The sequence below is a fragment of the Mastigoproctus giganteus genome, chromosome 14 (assembly GCF_048544385.1).
Source record: "Mastigoproctus giganteus isolate SK-2022 chromosome 14, ASM4854438v1, whole genome shotgun sequence".
Taxonomy (NCBI): domain Eukaryota; kingdom Metazoa; phylum Arthropoda; class Arachnida; order Uropygi; family Thelyphonidae; genus Mastigoproctus; species Mastigoproctus giganteus.
Genome location: NC_143588.1, coordinates 104,636,922 through 104,652,891, shown reverse-complemented (window position 1 = coordinate 104,652,891; position 15,970 = coordinate 104,636,922). Strand labels below are relative to the sequence as shown.

General features: G+C 35.7%; 1 protein-coding gene across 1 annotated transcript in view; it reads left to right on the top strand.

Annotated features, from left to right (window-relative positions):
- LOC150075480 (FGGY carbohydrate kinase domain-containing protein) overlaps nucleotides 1-15,970 on the top strand; it is a 90,886-nt gene that overhangs the window by 43,165 nt on the left and 31,751 nt on the right. The window contains exons 9-10 of the mRNA XM_090388503.1: nucleotides 8,640-8,747; nucleotides 13,532-13,596. Coding sequence (XP_090244629.1) covers nucleotides 8,640-8,747; nucleotides 13,532-13,596 — 173 coding nt within the window. The remainder of the gene's footprint in view (nucleotides 1-8,639; nucleotides 8,748-13,531; nucleotides 13,597-15,970) is intronic.

Below are 15,970 nucleotides of genomic sequence, written 5' to 3'. Positions count from 1 at the left end.
TTCACATTGGGACTGTTAGTAACCCTGTGTATAACCCCATGTGCAAGTCCTGAAATATGGCACCTACTATACTGGGGCGCCTCCGTAGCCAGGTGGGAAGGAGCAGCAGTGCGTAGCACACGCTTCTTGATTAGACCGGGGTTCGAGCCCGTCACCACCAAATACGGAGGATGCGGAAAGGTCAGGGAATGACCACTGCCCCAGAGCAATATGGCCTTAGTTGCTAATGCTCCTAAAAACCAAATAACAACAACCTACTATACTGGAGGTGACCACCCAGGTGTGAACTAACGTAAGCAGGGATTGAAGTGTAGCACCACACAGAGGAATGCCATCCCTCTATGTTATCAGGCCATACTAGATGGTACATGATTCTCATCAACCGGTGCAATACCACTACTTTGCTTATTGGAGGCTTGAAGTGGTGGAACTCGTGTTAGCCTTTGGACATCATGGCAAGATCCAACCTTCCTTACAATAGATTCAGGCCAGCTGCTAGATAGTCCACTGGCCTGAATCTATTGGTAACTCTCTGGGAGGCTTCTGCATCAGCTAGTGTATAATCTCATTGCATCTACTCTACCCAGATAGTGACTGGATGGAGTCCAAGTAGTGTGTATGCAGGGAGCATTGTTGGAACTCGTGTTAGCCTTTGGACATCATGGCAAGATCCAACCTTCCTTACAATAGATTCAGGCCAGCTGCTAGATAGTCCACTGGCCTGAATCTATTGGTAACTCTCTGGGAGGCTTCTGCATCAGCTAGTGTATAATCTCATTGCATCTACTCTACCCAGATAGTGACTGGATGGAGTCCAAGTAGTGTGTATGCAGGGAGCATTGTTGAGGCCACATTATGTCAAGAAGCTGGGTATATTCTTGCCATGTGTACGGTTTATTCAAAAATTTCATTATTTCATACAACATGTCCCCTCCACCTTTTCTTAATACTGAATACATCATGAATTGTCAAATTAATAGAAAATATACATGGTCTCACTTGCAGTCTCAATGATGTCCATTTCCACTTAGTCTGCCAAACCCAGTGTACTTTTTCTGACAGAATCTAAAATATTGGTTGATTCAACCACTGCTCATCTCAGTTGTCCTAATTGTTCACTGTATGATTCCTTTTGCTTCAAAGGTGGAACTTGTGCATATGTCTGTTCTGATATTCCCTGTCAGAGATTTAATAATTTGGAATCTCCTCTTTTCGATCTTCCCTGGCTTAAAATCTCTCTACCACATTCTGTTTCCTCTATCATTCTCCCAACTCCACTAATCACTTGGAACTTTTTGACTTCCTCTCTTTAAAACTTTACTTTCTCCAGTCCAACTTTCCTAACAATGAGGTAACTTTCCTTGGTGATTTTAGATTTTAATGTTTGCAACTCCAGCTGGCTTCCGTTTTCTAGTCACGGATCCAGCTGGTTGAGATGCTGAGGCTTTTGCACTTACTAATGACCTTGCACAGATTGTTTATTTAGCTACCAGAAAATCCTAACTGCACAGCCAACATGCTTGATCTTTTTCTCACAAATAACCTTTCTAAGTACACCGTTGAGGTGAGTGGCCCTCTGGGCACCTCAAATCACAACTTGGGTGAAGGTGTCTTCTCTGATGGAGCCTTTCTCTTGTAACCATTCTCAACCTCATGTTGCTTGGCATTACAAGAATGCAAAATGGGATGATCTGTGGATCTTTTCTTTCTGTTTTCCTTGATCAGATTACCGTTTCAAATCTTCTGATGTCAACATTTGCTCAGATCGTATTGGTGAATTATTCTTGTAGGGATGAAATCCTTTATTAATCCACTACACTTGAAAATCTTGTCCTTTATCTAAACTTTGGATTTTCAATAAATGTGCTAAGGCTGTTCAAGATAAGAATGTTGCACATGTAATTGGCTTGTCAAATTTCTAGGTTCATTTTCTGCTTACACCAAAGCTCGCAACAATTGTAAAGTAGTTATTAATCAGTCCAAACTAGATTTTGAACAGGCTAGGAGTAGAAAACTTGCTTCTTGTCCAAACAGTAGTTGAGCATTCTGGTGTCTTGCCAAAACTTTTGCCCATCTCTATTCCCACATCTGTCAAAACCAGATGGTTGAATTGCTGCTTCACCCAAAGATAATGTTGACCTGCTAGCATCTTACTTTTCTTCTAACTCATGTTGTTGTCTTCTGTTAAAAGAATACAAGAAGATCCAGTATAGTTAAGGGAAGGACATTACATGGTTGTTTTACATTAAGGTTATTATTATATTAAAACCACTCTTATACCACATGAAAATTAATATAGTTTATTAGGCTGTTTGCCTATGTTACTATACATTAATATGACTTCGGGTATCTTACCGATACCCATCATCAGACCAAGCTGCTGGGGAACAGGAACTATATTGAATCAAAGAATGAGGTTAATAAGGTCGGCGTCACTGCCTTAGGTAACAAATGAAAGTATTGTTCCTCTCATTGAGGAATGCATTTATACTGCTGAGGCAGAATTTTTGTTTCAAGTGCCTACTTTTTCTTATACAGCCTCCCCACTTTTCTGTCCTGTCCTTTCTGAAAGGATCCTAAATTATATATTATTTCCACTAATCAGTTTACAAGTGCTACAATAATTTCTTTTATGGCTGACCTCTAGCCAGTACAAGGACTGTATGTGTAATATCTCAGACATCCAGTCACCATATTTGTGCTGTATTGTTTGTTGTGTGTGGGTAATGCATACAGCAATTGCCATTTTGTGAGTTTTATCTCAATACATTTTTCCCTCCATCACGATTTCCAAAAGTTCAACATTTCCATCTAGTACTAAAGGGAAGAATTCTAGACAGTCTATCATAATATACAAGGCTAGCTAGATATATATACCATTATATTTACATTTGCAAAAGGCCTGAGTTTGAATTCTATCAATAAAGCAAGGAACTTTTATCACTTTTCTTTCAGTGTGGGCAAGTTAGTTGAGGATTGTGTGGTTTTATCTTCCAGAAACTCTGGTTTTTTCATTCAACAAACAGGTTAAACTTTATTATGGTTCCATAAAATATAACTCAACTTACAAACACAATATGCACTACTTTGTGTACAATATTAATGAAAAATGTTTTACAATATTTTTCATTAATGTATACATTATCATAAGTTGCTCTGTCACTAATTACAACCTAGAATTATTGCAAAATTCATTTTCACTTAAGTTTTTTGCTGAAAAAAAAAAGACTTTCAAGGAGTGCATTCCTTTTGTAAAATGCGGATTTAGTGTGTATATATTTATTCATCCATCTTTACTGACAACCATGGTTTGTAAAGAAACACATCTGTTTACTATTTGCTTCCATAGTCAGCAACTCTCCCCCACCCCTAGTTCTGATGTTGGGTAGTGTGTATTTTTTCTTAACAATAGGCATGTTCACAGGCTGATTTACTTATCTGTGGCTGAACAACAGTAATTTTCAGGTGGAAACTAATCCATCTGCCTGAGATCTGCTAGCTACAGCTCCATTTGAAGCTAACATAAATACACTTTCGTTAACAAAATGTTAACAAAAATACATTCTAGATTTCGTGTATCTTCTGCTCTTTTTAAAAAAATCAGTAATCTGGGTTTGTTTGCTTTTGCTTGATAACTCTGTGAATTTCATTGTATGGAACTAGGCATTTTTGGTGCTCCCTTTTGAACTTTGGGCTCCTTTCATTCAAGAATCTACATTCAAAAAATAAGAATTCTAATTGCTTGGCTAACGTTTTGCCTTCCTGTATGCTTTTTAGTGTAAAAGTTGGAAGTTTTAGAATTTTCATCTGTGCTATCATTCTCTGAATTGATTTGGTTTTACCTCCAATGCCATTTCCACCAAATCTGCTTTCCTAGCCACTTTTTCTACTAGTAATTCTTGAACGTCTTCAGTAATCATATCTTTTTTTTTTTTTTTTTAGGTGCATTGGTGACTAAGGCCATGTTACTCTGTCTATAATGTCTATAAATTGTGTGTCCTGAGGTCGATTTTCTGTTTTGCTGGACAAAAACCCAAAGTTTCTGGGAGAATAAACCATGCTACCCTTGCCTGAGCCCAACTAACTCAGCCATGTAAAAGATAAATAAAAATTCCTTCCATCATCAATGGGATTCAGACTCAGGTCTTTTCCACCCGGTGTGGGGAGGAGGGTGATTCAATCAACTGTGCTATCCACAAGGGCTTCAGTAGTAATATCATCAAAACCTTCCCCTCCCACCCACATAGTAAAGTTCCACTATTGCACCGACTCTGTTTTCTGCTGGTTAGACCTGAATGAACTGACTCTGGCCACACATTTTTCCACACACGTCTAACGTTGATGGTTTTACTTCTTTCAGGATTAAGTTATGATTCTTTTAAAGTCCACAATTGAGAAATGTTTCCATGCCTCCATTACTTCAATAGATTTGGAATCATTTTTTTCCGAAATCCATTGTAATGATTTTCTGATGTAATGAGTTTTAAAGGTGGATATAATGGCTGAATGAAAGAAGTTGTATTAACCTAGTACAACTGTGGTGGTAGGAACATAACTTCAACATTTGGATGGCCTGGTGTGCTATCCAATAGCAATAAAACTTTGAAATCTAGATTTTTCCACAATTTCAACAAGCACAAGTTCAATAGCACAGAACATAGCACGGGGATTCCCAACAAAATAAAATACAGAGATTTCTAAATTTTTTTTTGACTAGCGAGTGAACAGTGGGGATTCAAAAAGAGTGGAAAAGTTGATAAATTACATCCAACAGTAAATTCTAAGTGGGAAGCATTCAAGGAATTAATCGTGGATGCTACTAAAAGTTTCATACCTATTAAGAAATATTGTTCAAGGTTTATGCCTAAATGGTTATCTAATGAACTAATGAGACTCGTAACAGAGAAGAAAAATTCATGGGATGCATATAAATTATCAAGCGACTTAGAAGCCTATGGCAAATATAAGCTAGTCTGTAATCAGGTCACAAAGGAGGTTAGGCAGGCGAAGGCAGATTATGAGAAATCCTTGGCAAAAGATGCTAAGAAAAACAGCAAGGATTTCTTTACTTTTATAAACTCTAAAAGGAAGGGGATGAATCTGATTGATCCACTTGACATCGATGGTTCGACTGTTGATGATCCTGCTCAGATAGCAAACAAACTGAATGAGTATTTTGCATCTACATTCACACATGGGAAATTATTAAGGTTTGAAAATAGCAGAAGGTTATCAAATTGTAGCAGGATACTTAATGATTTTGTAATAACTGAGAGCAAAGTGCAGGAGAAATTGTTGAAGTTAAACATAAGAAAAGTATCTGGGGTGGATGGGATCTATCCAGTTATATTAAAGGAGGCAGCAAAGCAACTAAGCAAACCCCTAGCCATAATTATGAAAGCATCCTTGGACTCAGGGGAGGTTCCCACGGACTGGAGATGTGCAAATGTATCCCCAGTTCACAAAGGGGGATCGAAGAGTGACACGAGTAATTACAGACCAGTTAGTTTAACTTCTTTTCTGGGTAAAATAACGGAGTCACTGGTTAAAGATGCATTGCAGGATCATCTAGACAAGACTGCAGCAATAATTCAGACACAGCATGGGTTTGTTAAGGGAATGTCTTGTCTGACAAATTTGATAGGATATTATGATGTGGTTACAAAGGAACTGGATGCAAAAAATAATTTTGATATCATATATTTGGATTTTGGGAAAACTTTTGACACTGTTGCGCATGGAAGACTATTATAAATCAACAGGGATTACCTTTATTTTAGATATAGGAAGCTTCTTTTCCAACTCTCCTTGGAAACGAGGAGAGTTGGAAAAGAAGCTTCCTATATCTAAAATAAAGGTAATCCCTGTTGATTTATAATATAAAAGAATATAGGAATTATTGAGCATTTAATAGCTCTCAATTATCAAATTTATGGAAGACTATTGTACAAATTGGAGCACAATGGTATTAATGGTATTAATTAAGGTATTAATTAATGGTATTAATTAAGTTGCTACAGTGGATAAAAGGATGGTTAAGTGGGAGAAGACAGAGGGTGGTAATCAGTGGGTGCTGCTCTTCGTGGACTAATGTTATTAGCGGAGTCCCACAGGATTCAGTGTTGGGTCCACTGCTGTTTTGTATATTTATCAATGATATTGATGAAGGTATATTAGGCTTAATGTTGAAGTTTGCAGATGATACAAAGGTTGACAGTAATGGTAGTGTGCTACTGCAACAGGATCTAGATAATTTGGGCAGATGGGCTAAGAAGTGGCAACTGAAGTTTAACCTTGACAAATGCAAAGTACTGCATATGGGTAGAAGTAACCCCAGAGAAACGTACCAACTGTGTGGTACTACACTTAAGCGGTAGAAAATGAAAAAGACCTGGGAGTAATTGTGCAGTCAGATATGTAGTTTTGTGAGCAATGCAGACAGGCTGCCAGGGCAGGTCTTGGGCTTTTGTCAATGATATATAGGAATTTTGCTAGCAAGGAAAAGGAGGTGATTGTCCCTCTGTATAAGGCAATGGTCGGGCCACGCCTTGAGTACTGTGTGCAGGTCTGGAGGCCTCATTTTAGGAAAGATGTAGATTTGCTTGAGTGTGTACAGAGAAGGGCAACAAGATTGGTGAGGGGAATGAAGGGATCCTCTTACCAAGAGAGGCTTAAATTCTGCAAATTGCAGTGGCTGGAGACTAGGCACCTGCGCGGTGATCTGATTGAGGTGTATAAGGCCTTGAATGGGCTGAGCATGCTGAATTCTGATGGGATCCTTCCACTTGTTCATATTACCAACCTAAGGGGGCATAAATTCAAATTAAGAAAGGACAGATGTAGAATTGATGTGCGGAAATTTGCCTTTAGCCAGCGGGTGGTTAATTGCTGGAACAAACTTCCATCTGTCGTGGAAGTTGATAGGTTGAATAAATTTAAGGAGGAACTGGACAGGCATTTGGAGGGAATGGTGTGATTTTTTTTTTTTTTTTTTTTGGCTGATGCTGCATAAGCTCATACACTTGCTTTCTTGCTTCACCTGCTACTACTATCCAACATAATAGCAGGGTTTTCCCCGCACAAAAGTTCAAAAATAAGCTGTTATGCAAGGTTTATTAAATTCTCTAACCATGTTAGAGCGAAACTGTATTGTAGAAGTATAGTGTTATACGGGGGTTGCCTGTATTAATGTGTTTAGTATATATCACTGTTTCTTACTAGATAAACGTTAAATTATTATGTATTATAATAAAAATACTAGAGGACTGTATTTTTTTTTTTTTTTACAATTATAAAAACTTTATTCATCCCATTTGAAAAAAAAAAATTCAAATTGGAAGAATTATGGTAACAGCCAGTCTTTTAAACAGTAGTTCCAACTTTTGTTTTTTACTGTAAGGCACTTTTTTTTTTAAATTATTTTAATGCAATTTGTTTTAATATTGGAAAAATGATACAAGGAAGCAAACCTCATAGCCATTCCTCGTTTCCTCTCTCCCTCCTAATGATATGTCCAATCCTTTACATTTATTCAAATTTCCCACTTCTACAACACTGGGAAATTTGCCAACAATCAGTTATCAGTTTCTGGCTGAAGGCAGATTCCTGCACATCAGTTCTGTAACTATCCTTTTCTCAGTTTGAATTTGTTCCTGTGTATATGTTTGAAGAAATAAAGCTACCATCAGTATTTAGTGTACTAAGCCCTTTTTTGGAAAAGAATGCCCTTTTACATACAGTTGTAACATTGCAAAGGCACCTTCAGTTAGTTGACTCAATAGAGTTGATAAAACTGAGATAAACAAAAGACTCAACAGTCATCAGGAAAACACTTCATAAAATAGGTTATCATGACCAACAGCTATCATAAGTGTGTCTCCTATCAGTCCACATCACCACTTATCCTACTGCAAACAGCAAAAACGTTGGACATAACAGCAGTGGCAGAATGCGATGTAGAGTGATGAATCATGCTGCAATCCAGGAATCAGATGATATACCTGCTTGTGGCATATGCCCATAGATGGTTTTACCCAGATTGTTTTGCACTAACATTAAAGTTTAGTGTAGTTAGATCTGTTTATGTGGTTTAGGCTCGGTCCACTGGTTGTCATTGATGAAAGTGAATGTTGTTGTTGTCTATTGTTGATATTCTGAATAATTTTGATTTGCTTAAATTGTGGCACTTCTTTAGAGAGGAGCCATATTTGCATGGCACTGTCTCAAAGCATGCAGTCAGTATAACAGTGTGGTGAACCTGTCATTTCCAGCCTAGTATTTAAGTTCAGTTGAACACCTTTGGAATGTTTCTGAAAAACAATTGAGAACCTAAAGAAAATATCCTAATTCAGTCATAGAACAAGTCCCAGCCTAATAGGAGGAGAGGAGTACAATTCTAGTCTCCACATATCAAATAAAGTGTCATCTAGAGTTACTGATGTTATTAAGCCCGTGGTGGTGGTGGGGAAGTCACTTGATAATAAAAATTGACTTTCTTTAGTCATATGATTTTTCCCCCATTTGGTGCCCCAGGGAGGATATAAACATAATCTTCATTACAATTTTAATCATAATAATATAAGGAAAGAAAGAATAGCACTGTATATAGTATAGAAATTTGTATATTATCTTATTGTTAGGTTAATTCAGCACCTACCTTTGTTCCTGGTGTTTGGGGACCTTATTATTCAGCAATGGTGCCTGAAATGTGGCTAAATGAGGCTGGACAAAGTTCTTCTGGATCTCTGGTAAGTACAGTTTATATATATTTACACTGTCCAGTCAAAACATTATGACCACCTACCTAATAATGAATATATCCTCCTCTTTCTGCTAGTACTGCCACTACATAGCATGGACTCTGTAAGGCCTCTGAACATTGCAGGAAGTATGCTGTACCATGTTTCCATTTGCATCCCATAGCTCTCCAGTAGTCCATGGCAGAGGATCACATAATCCCACCACAACATATGTGGTCATGGTAAGAATCAGTAAATGTGATATTGCAGGTGATAAATGTGATATCGTGGCATACAGTCCGCACAAAGTATTGATAAACATGGGCAAAGGATGTGATCTGATGGACTTCGAAAGAGGGTTGATGGTCAAGTACCAGTTGAAGGATGGCAGTATTATACTTTAGGTAAAATGTAAATGTGCCACCAGAAGGGGAAAAATGGCTAATTGTGTGTGTGTGTGTGTGAGAGAGAGAGAGAGAGACCAGAAGGGGAAAAATGGCTAATTGCTAAAATTAGCCAATGAGCGTGCGTGCATGTGGAACTTTGTTTTCTTATGTATTATATTTTAGTTATAAACCAGAGCTATGATGCTCAATATGTTCTACATTGATTTCAATATTTGTAGAAGAATAAGAGAAATTTACCCTCAATATGATACTCTCCAGATTAACACAAAATGATTACAGTAAAAAATCAATTGAACACAATTAATTTAATTTAAAAAGTTTAACATAAATTTTGAAGAACGATTTTCCCTTGAAGCTGACAGAGTTTTTCAACCGTATGTCGTGATCACAGGAATGAAAATTATGGCATGTGTGTGAGCATGAATCTTAAATAGAGATTATTTGTCTTTCCACATGTGCATAAAAGACCACAAATCGGAGATTTAGATATTGACAGCAAACATTAATAGAATTCTCATGTAATTTAACTTCGAGATTTCTGCAATTAATAGTCTCGTATAATTACTTTGGACACTAAGTATTTTGGCCTTATTGAATAAAAAAGTGTTTTTCATTAATGGCATTAAAGGCTAATTCTGACACTGCTGAATGAGAAGCATGAACTGAGGACAGGTGCTGTTTAATCCTAAAACCAGCGGAAGCTGCATCGATCCTTGATAAGACAAGTTGCAATCAATGCAAGAAATGTTGTATTCCAGGTTATTTATTTGTGTTGCAAAAGAGGAAAGGACTGAGTGATTGTTCAGTCTAGCGTGTAATTTCCATATTGGTCTGGCCATAATCTTAAATTCCAAATTTAAGAATTATGTTTTACATAATTACTTTTGATCTACTCCTTAGATCAAAAGGAAATAGCTAGTGGAGGGGTAGCAATATTAATAGATCGGAAATGGAAAACCAAAATACAGAGCTAAACATTTATAAATAATAGAATAATAACAGTAAGATTTAAATTAGACAGAGGTTATTTATGTATAATTGGAATTTATGCTCCAGAAGATGGAAAAGAGGAAGAAACAGATAAAATTTATTTATTATCAAAAAGAACTAGATAAGAATATAAAAAACGACCATGTAGTTATTTTGGGAGATTATAATGCTCGGGTAGGGAATAAGCCAATAAAAAATATTATGGGATGTTATGGAGAAAATAAAGTAAATGGAAATGGATATAAATTAAAAGATTTTGCAACATTTAATAATTTAAAGATAACAAATACATTTTTTTTAGAAAATGTGATATACATAAATATACATGGTCGGCAAGAGGTACACAATCAATAATAGACTATGTAATAGTAAATCAAAAATTAGCAAAACAATGTAGAGATACTAGGGTGTTTAGAGGCTATGATATTAATTCAGATCATTTTTTAGTGGCTTCAAAAATAGAGTTATGGGCTAAATGGAGGAAGAGAAAAGCTATTAAACAGGGGAAGAAGGAGTTGGATTATAAAGTATATCTACTTCAAGAAGAAAGTATACAAAATTTATATGAGAAAAGGATTAAAGACAAATAAGTAAAACGTCGGAGAGAGAAAAAAATAGAAGAATGGAATAATATACGAAATATAATTCAAAAGATAGCAAAAGAGACACTAGGGCAATTCAGGAAAAACTATAAAGGAAAAGATATGGGATGAAGATATAGCTAAAGCAGTACAAGTGAGAATGAAGAAATATATAAACAAGAATGCAATAAAACTAAAGATATAATAAGGAAGGCTAAAGCAGAGTCATGGGATAGATTTATAAGCGCAAGAGAACATGATGTTCATGGAAGACAAAATTTGGCATATAAAATGATGAAACACTTGAATATCACAGAGAAAGACACTTCAAGAATAAATATAATAGAGGAAGAACAATGTAAAAAACATGAAGAATTGTGGAAAGACACAACATATCAAACAGAAGAGCTACAATTAGACCCAGTTAGTGACATGATCCGATAACGAAGGAAGAATTGGAAAAGGCATTGAAAACTACAAAAAATAGGAAAGCAGTAGGAATGGATGGTATAAATGCAGAACTGATCAAGTATGGAGAAAGTTTTTTAAAAGACGGGATACTGAATTTATTTAATAAATGTTGGGAACAATATAAAATACCAGAAGAATGGAAGATAGCAGGAAATAGAAATGATACAATGAATTATAGAGGGATTAGCATACTAAATACAGTATATAAAACGTATAGCAAAATGATAAATAATAGAATTAAAATTATCTCTGATGAAATATTAATAAAAGAACAGGCAGGATTCAGAAAAGGAAGATCATGTACAGATAATATATTTATATTAAAACGAATAATAGAAAAACAAAAAGAGTTTAATTTAGAAATGCCTTTAGCATTTATAGATTATGAAAAAGCATTTGATCAAGTAAACAGACAAAAACTATGGGTCATATTGAGTAATAAAGGATACCCAAAGCATCTTACAAAAATAATACAGAGTTTATATCAAGGAACAAAAATAGTAATAGATACAGGTAATAAATTAACAGAATAAAGTATAATAAATCAAGGAGTTAGACAGGGATGTAGCTTGTCACCAATGCTGTTTAACATATATATCGAGGATATGTAAATAGCAAGAAGAAATTAATACAGGTATATATTTAATACAAAGAATAGGATTAATACACTGTTATTTGCAGATGATCAAGTAATTATTCAAGATAGTGAAGATAATTTACAAAGAGCAGTATTTAAATTAAACCAAATAACAGAAGAATATAAAGTTAAAATATCAACGATGAAAATAGAACAATGGCTTTTAAAGGGAAAAATACGGTAAGAACAAAAATAGTCATAGACAATAAAATATTAGGATAAGTAAAACATTTTAAATATCTAGGATGTGATATAACATATGATGGTGAAGAAGATATGAACCAGAAATTGGCAAAATTTCAAAATATATGTGGAACAATAAAAAGAACTCTGGCTAAGAAAACAAGGAAAGAAACACAATTGAAAATTTACAAAGTAATGGCAATACCAACACGTCTTTATGGTTCTGAAACATGGATACTGAAACAAAGAGACATTAATAGAATACAAGCTGCAGAAATGAAATTTTTAAGATCTGTTAAAGGATGTACAAAATTAGATAAAATACCAAACATAAATATTAGAAAGGAATTAAAGATTTACTCAATTAATGGAAAAATTATAAAATATAGACAAAGATGGAAAGAACATGTAGAAAGAATGGATGATAATAGATTCCCTAAATTAGCTTATACATATAGAGGAAAAAGAGACAGAGGAAGACAAAGAAAAGATGGGCAGACCTCTTCGAGATCGGACCAGGCAGATCACCTAATCCATGAAGGAAGAGAAGATAAGATAAAGACATAATTACTCTTATCTTGTGACTTCAAAAATTCAAGTCACATTGCCTGAATAATTTTTATTATTCAGGCAACATTTGGGGGGGAAAGAGAGAGAGAGAGAGAGAGAGAGAGAGAGAGAGAGAGAGATTAATGCACTATAGATATTTTACTGATATTCCTATTGGACAAGATGCCATCACTGCCAGATTGAATGGTCTGGTTGTAGGAATTCTTAACATTACAGAGTCAATAAATGAACTGTTTTCCTCAAAATATAGAGTTAAGTGTTATTCATTTAATTTAAAATAAGATTAAATTATCCTAATGAGCAGAATCTTAAATTGAGTTTCCAAAGAACCTCAATAAATTAATTGGTGCTTTCAAAATATAGAATTAAGTATAATTTGTTTAATTTAATCTAATTTTAATTCTATTCAATATGCCTAATCTTGTTTCTAGATTAGCATGTTCTTGTGTTTAAAAGAATTGTATTTAATTTAGGTGTTTTGAAAATCTAATGTTTAAGTTTATAATTACATTTAACATTCTTGTTCATGTAATATCAAATATTCTACTGCTATTATTTTATTTTCTTTATCTTTTTTTTATTAAAGAGATTCCTAGAATGCTAATTGCCAGCCCCACGCTGCTGTTTTTTACCCAGCCTTCCATAGTTATTGTGCACTCAGCTCCACAAACAAACCCGAGAGTCAGCTAAGGTCTTTCTGTTTCTATAATATTGTGCAGATTAGAAGTCTGTTAGTTTCCAGCACTGTGTTTTCTTACAAGTATTTTAATCTTTTATTACTTTTTTTTTTTTTTTTTATTTGTATGCATGTTTCTCTCTTCAAATTTATCCCTGTGATCTTCAAAGAGAAATTATGTGGGCTTTGATACAAGCCTCACATAATTTTTCTGTATTTCATTAAACTCATTGTATGAAAGAAATATTTCTTATATAATGTAGAGTTTTTATTTTTAGGTTGATCACATTATACACAGTCACCCGTCATCACGAAGTCTAAAAACTAGTGTTGGGAAAGAAAGGTAATTATGGTGAATGGAAATTATCTTATTTCTATATGTTTGCTTATGCAGAATTGTAAAAAGGCTTGCCTGTTTTATAGAGATATATTTTATTATTTTTTATTATTTATAAATAATAATGGATATCTCTCCTTACTATTGTTATTTTATATTACTTCTACTATAATACTGTTTTCTTCCCTATTTCTCCTTACTATAGTTTTTTAAAGAGAAAAACAATGAGTGACTCAAGGTCACTTATTAAGCCTAGTGAATGACTTTGAGCTGCCATTTGTTTTTCTCCTTGCTGTAATGATAATTGCGATGAAATTCATTGTGACGAAATTAACTTTTCTTGATATACTACACTTCATCATCACGAGTATCAACATTTACATTTGAGTGTCAAAAGTGGTTGCACTGCAAAGAGGCCATTCAGAACAATAACCCATGCGAGTATGTTATTGTCACTCGTTGACTACAAATAATTATACTCAGAATGACAGAGCGATGTCTGCTGACGAGGCTACTAGAGACGGTCGTGTTCCAAGCCGCTAAGTGGATTTTTCTTATTTATTGATTTGAAATTATTGTTTTTCTAAAACTTTTGATTTAAATTTAGTAGTATAACATTATTTTGTGATTTTCTGATTAACTTGGTGTATTTATTCTTTACTCGGCCTTGTAATTGCATAAAAGTATCGGTAAAGGTTTCCACGTGTTTCAACTCCGCTACCGTTCGTAATTTTCCCGCCATTGTGATACGATAGTTGTATGCCGTACTAGATAGCGTTAGTTGAACTTCGTTAGCAGTTAAATTGTACGTTTAAATAAATACATATAACGACTTAGATTACAAACGTAATATAATTAATTATATTTAACATAATTAATAACATAACATAATTAATTATAATTAATTAATAAATTAATAGAATCATGACTCAGACCAGAGCAGCAAAGCAAAAGGCTCAAGCTAATGGAAGCGCTGTGGCTCAGAGCAGAACTGAGGGGGGCAGTTGTCCTCTGACTCACAGCCTTATAAAATGCACTGTTTGCTTGATGTTTGCAGAGCAATCGGGTACGGGACATGATACTGCCAAGGGGGATGTCTTTGTGTGTGCGCGATGCAAGGAGTGTATTGATATCAGGCAACAACTCGGCGTTCTTGTGGGCCTATATGAGAGCTTGAAGGACAGGGTGGATGCCCTCGAAGAAACTAAATTGAGGGGCCCATCAAGCTCTCAGCTGCCCACATCAACGCCAGAGCTTGCACTTGGGCATCGCGTGACACAGAGACAACCCCCAAGGCAGAATGCGCTGGTCCCGAAGGAACTAGTAGTTGTTGGTGACTCTATTGTCAGGGAAACGGGGAACATGCTTTGTAAAAAAGATAGGTGGAACAGGACCAGGGTATGTCTGCCAGGGGCAAAGGTTGATGACGTTGTAGAGCGAATATCATCTTTTAAGGGCACAAAAGGTGATATAGTTGTACACGTTGGCACTAATAATATTAAGAGTAGCAGACCGGCAGAATTACTTAACAAGTACAGGTCACTGTTGAACAAAAGCCGAGAATTAGGGTTGAATTTGAAAGTGTCTGCAATTCTGCCCAGACACGATAGGAGGGAGTATATGATGAGAGCCTTGTCGATCAATTCGGCCCTGGAAAGATTGTGCAAGGCTCAAGGGGTAAAATTTTTTTCAGCCTGGACTGTACTTGTTAACAGGAGAGATTGCTTCTACAGGGATGGGATACACTTAAATAGAAAGGGTGCAAGAATATTTGCTGATGCTATCGAGGCAGTGTTAGGTGGGTCGGAAAACTGCTAGCTTGGGGGGAGACAAAGACCAATAGATTGACAGTAGCCACTGGCAGAGGTGAAAGAGATTCTTGCACTGCTTCTATTAGAATGAGCAGAAGCCTGAAAAACAAGATGCATGGTATTTCAGAGACTGCTGGGAGCCATTGCGGTACAAGTAAACACATGGGTTGTGTTAGGGTAGCTAAGAATAGAAACAGGTGCAGGTATACTTGCGTGTACACCAATGCTAGAAGTTTAGTAAATAAATTTGATGAATTTGAGGTATTGCTCAAAACATCAAAGGCAGATATTGTTGGAATATCAGAGACGTGGTGTCACACAGATATAAGGGATGCAGAACTGCAATTTGGGGAGTACAATGTCTACAGAAAGGATAGACAGGATAGGAAGGGGGGAGGGGTTATGCTATTAGTTAAGAAACACATAAAAACCAAGGAAGTGAAGCCAGTCGACATCGCTGGACAGTGCAGTGTTGAGTCAGTTTGGTGTGACATAAGCATTGGGAGATCAAAATTGAGAGTAGGAGTGTGCTATAGGCCTAATGACTCTGATGAGTATAATAAGGAACT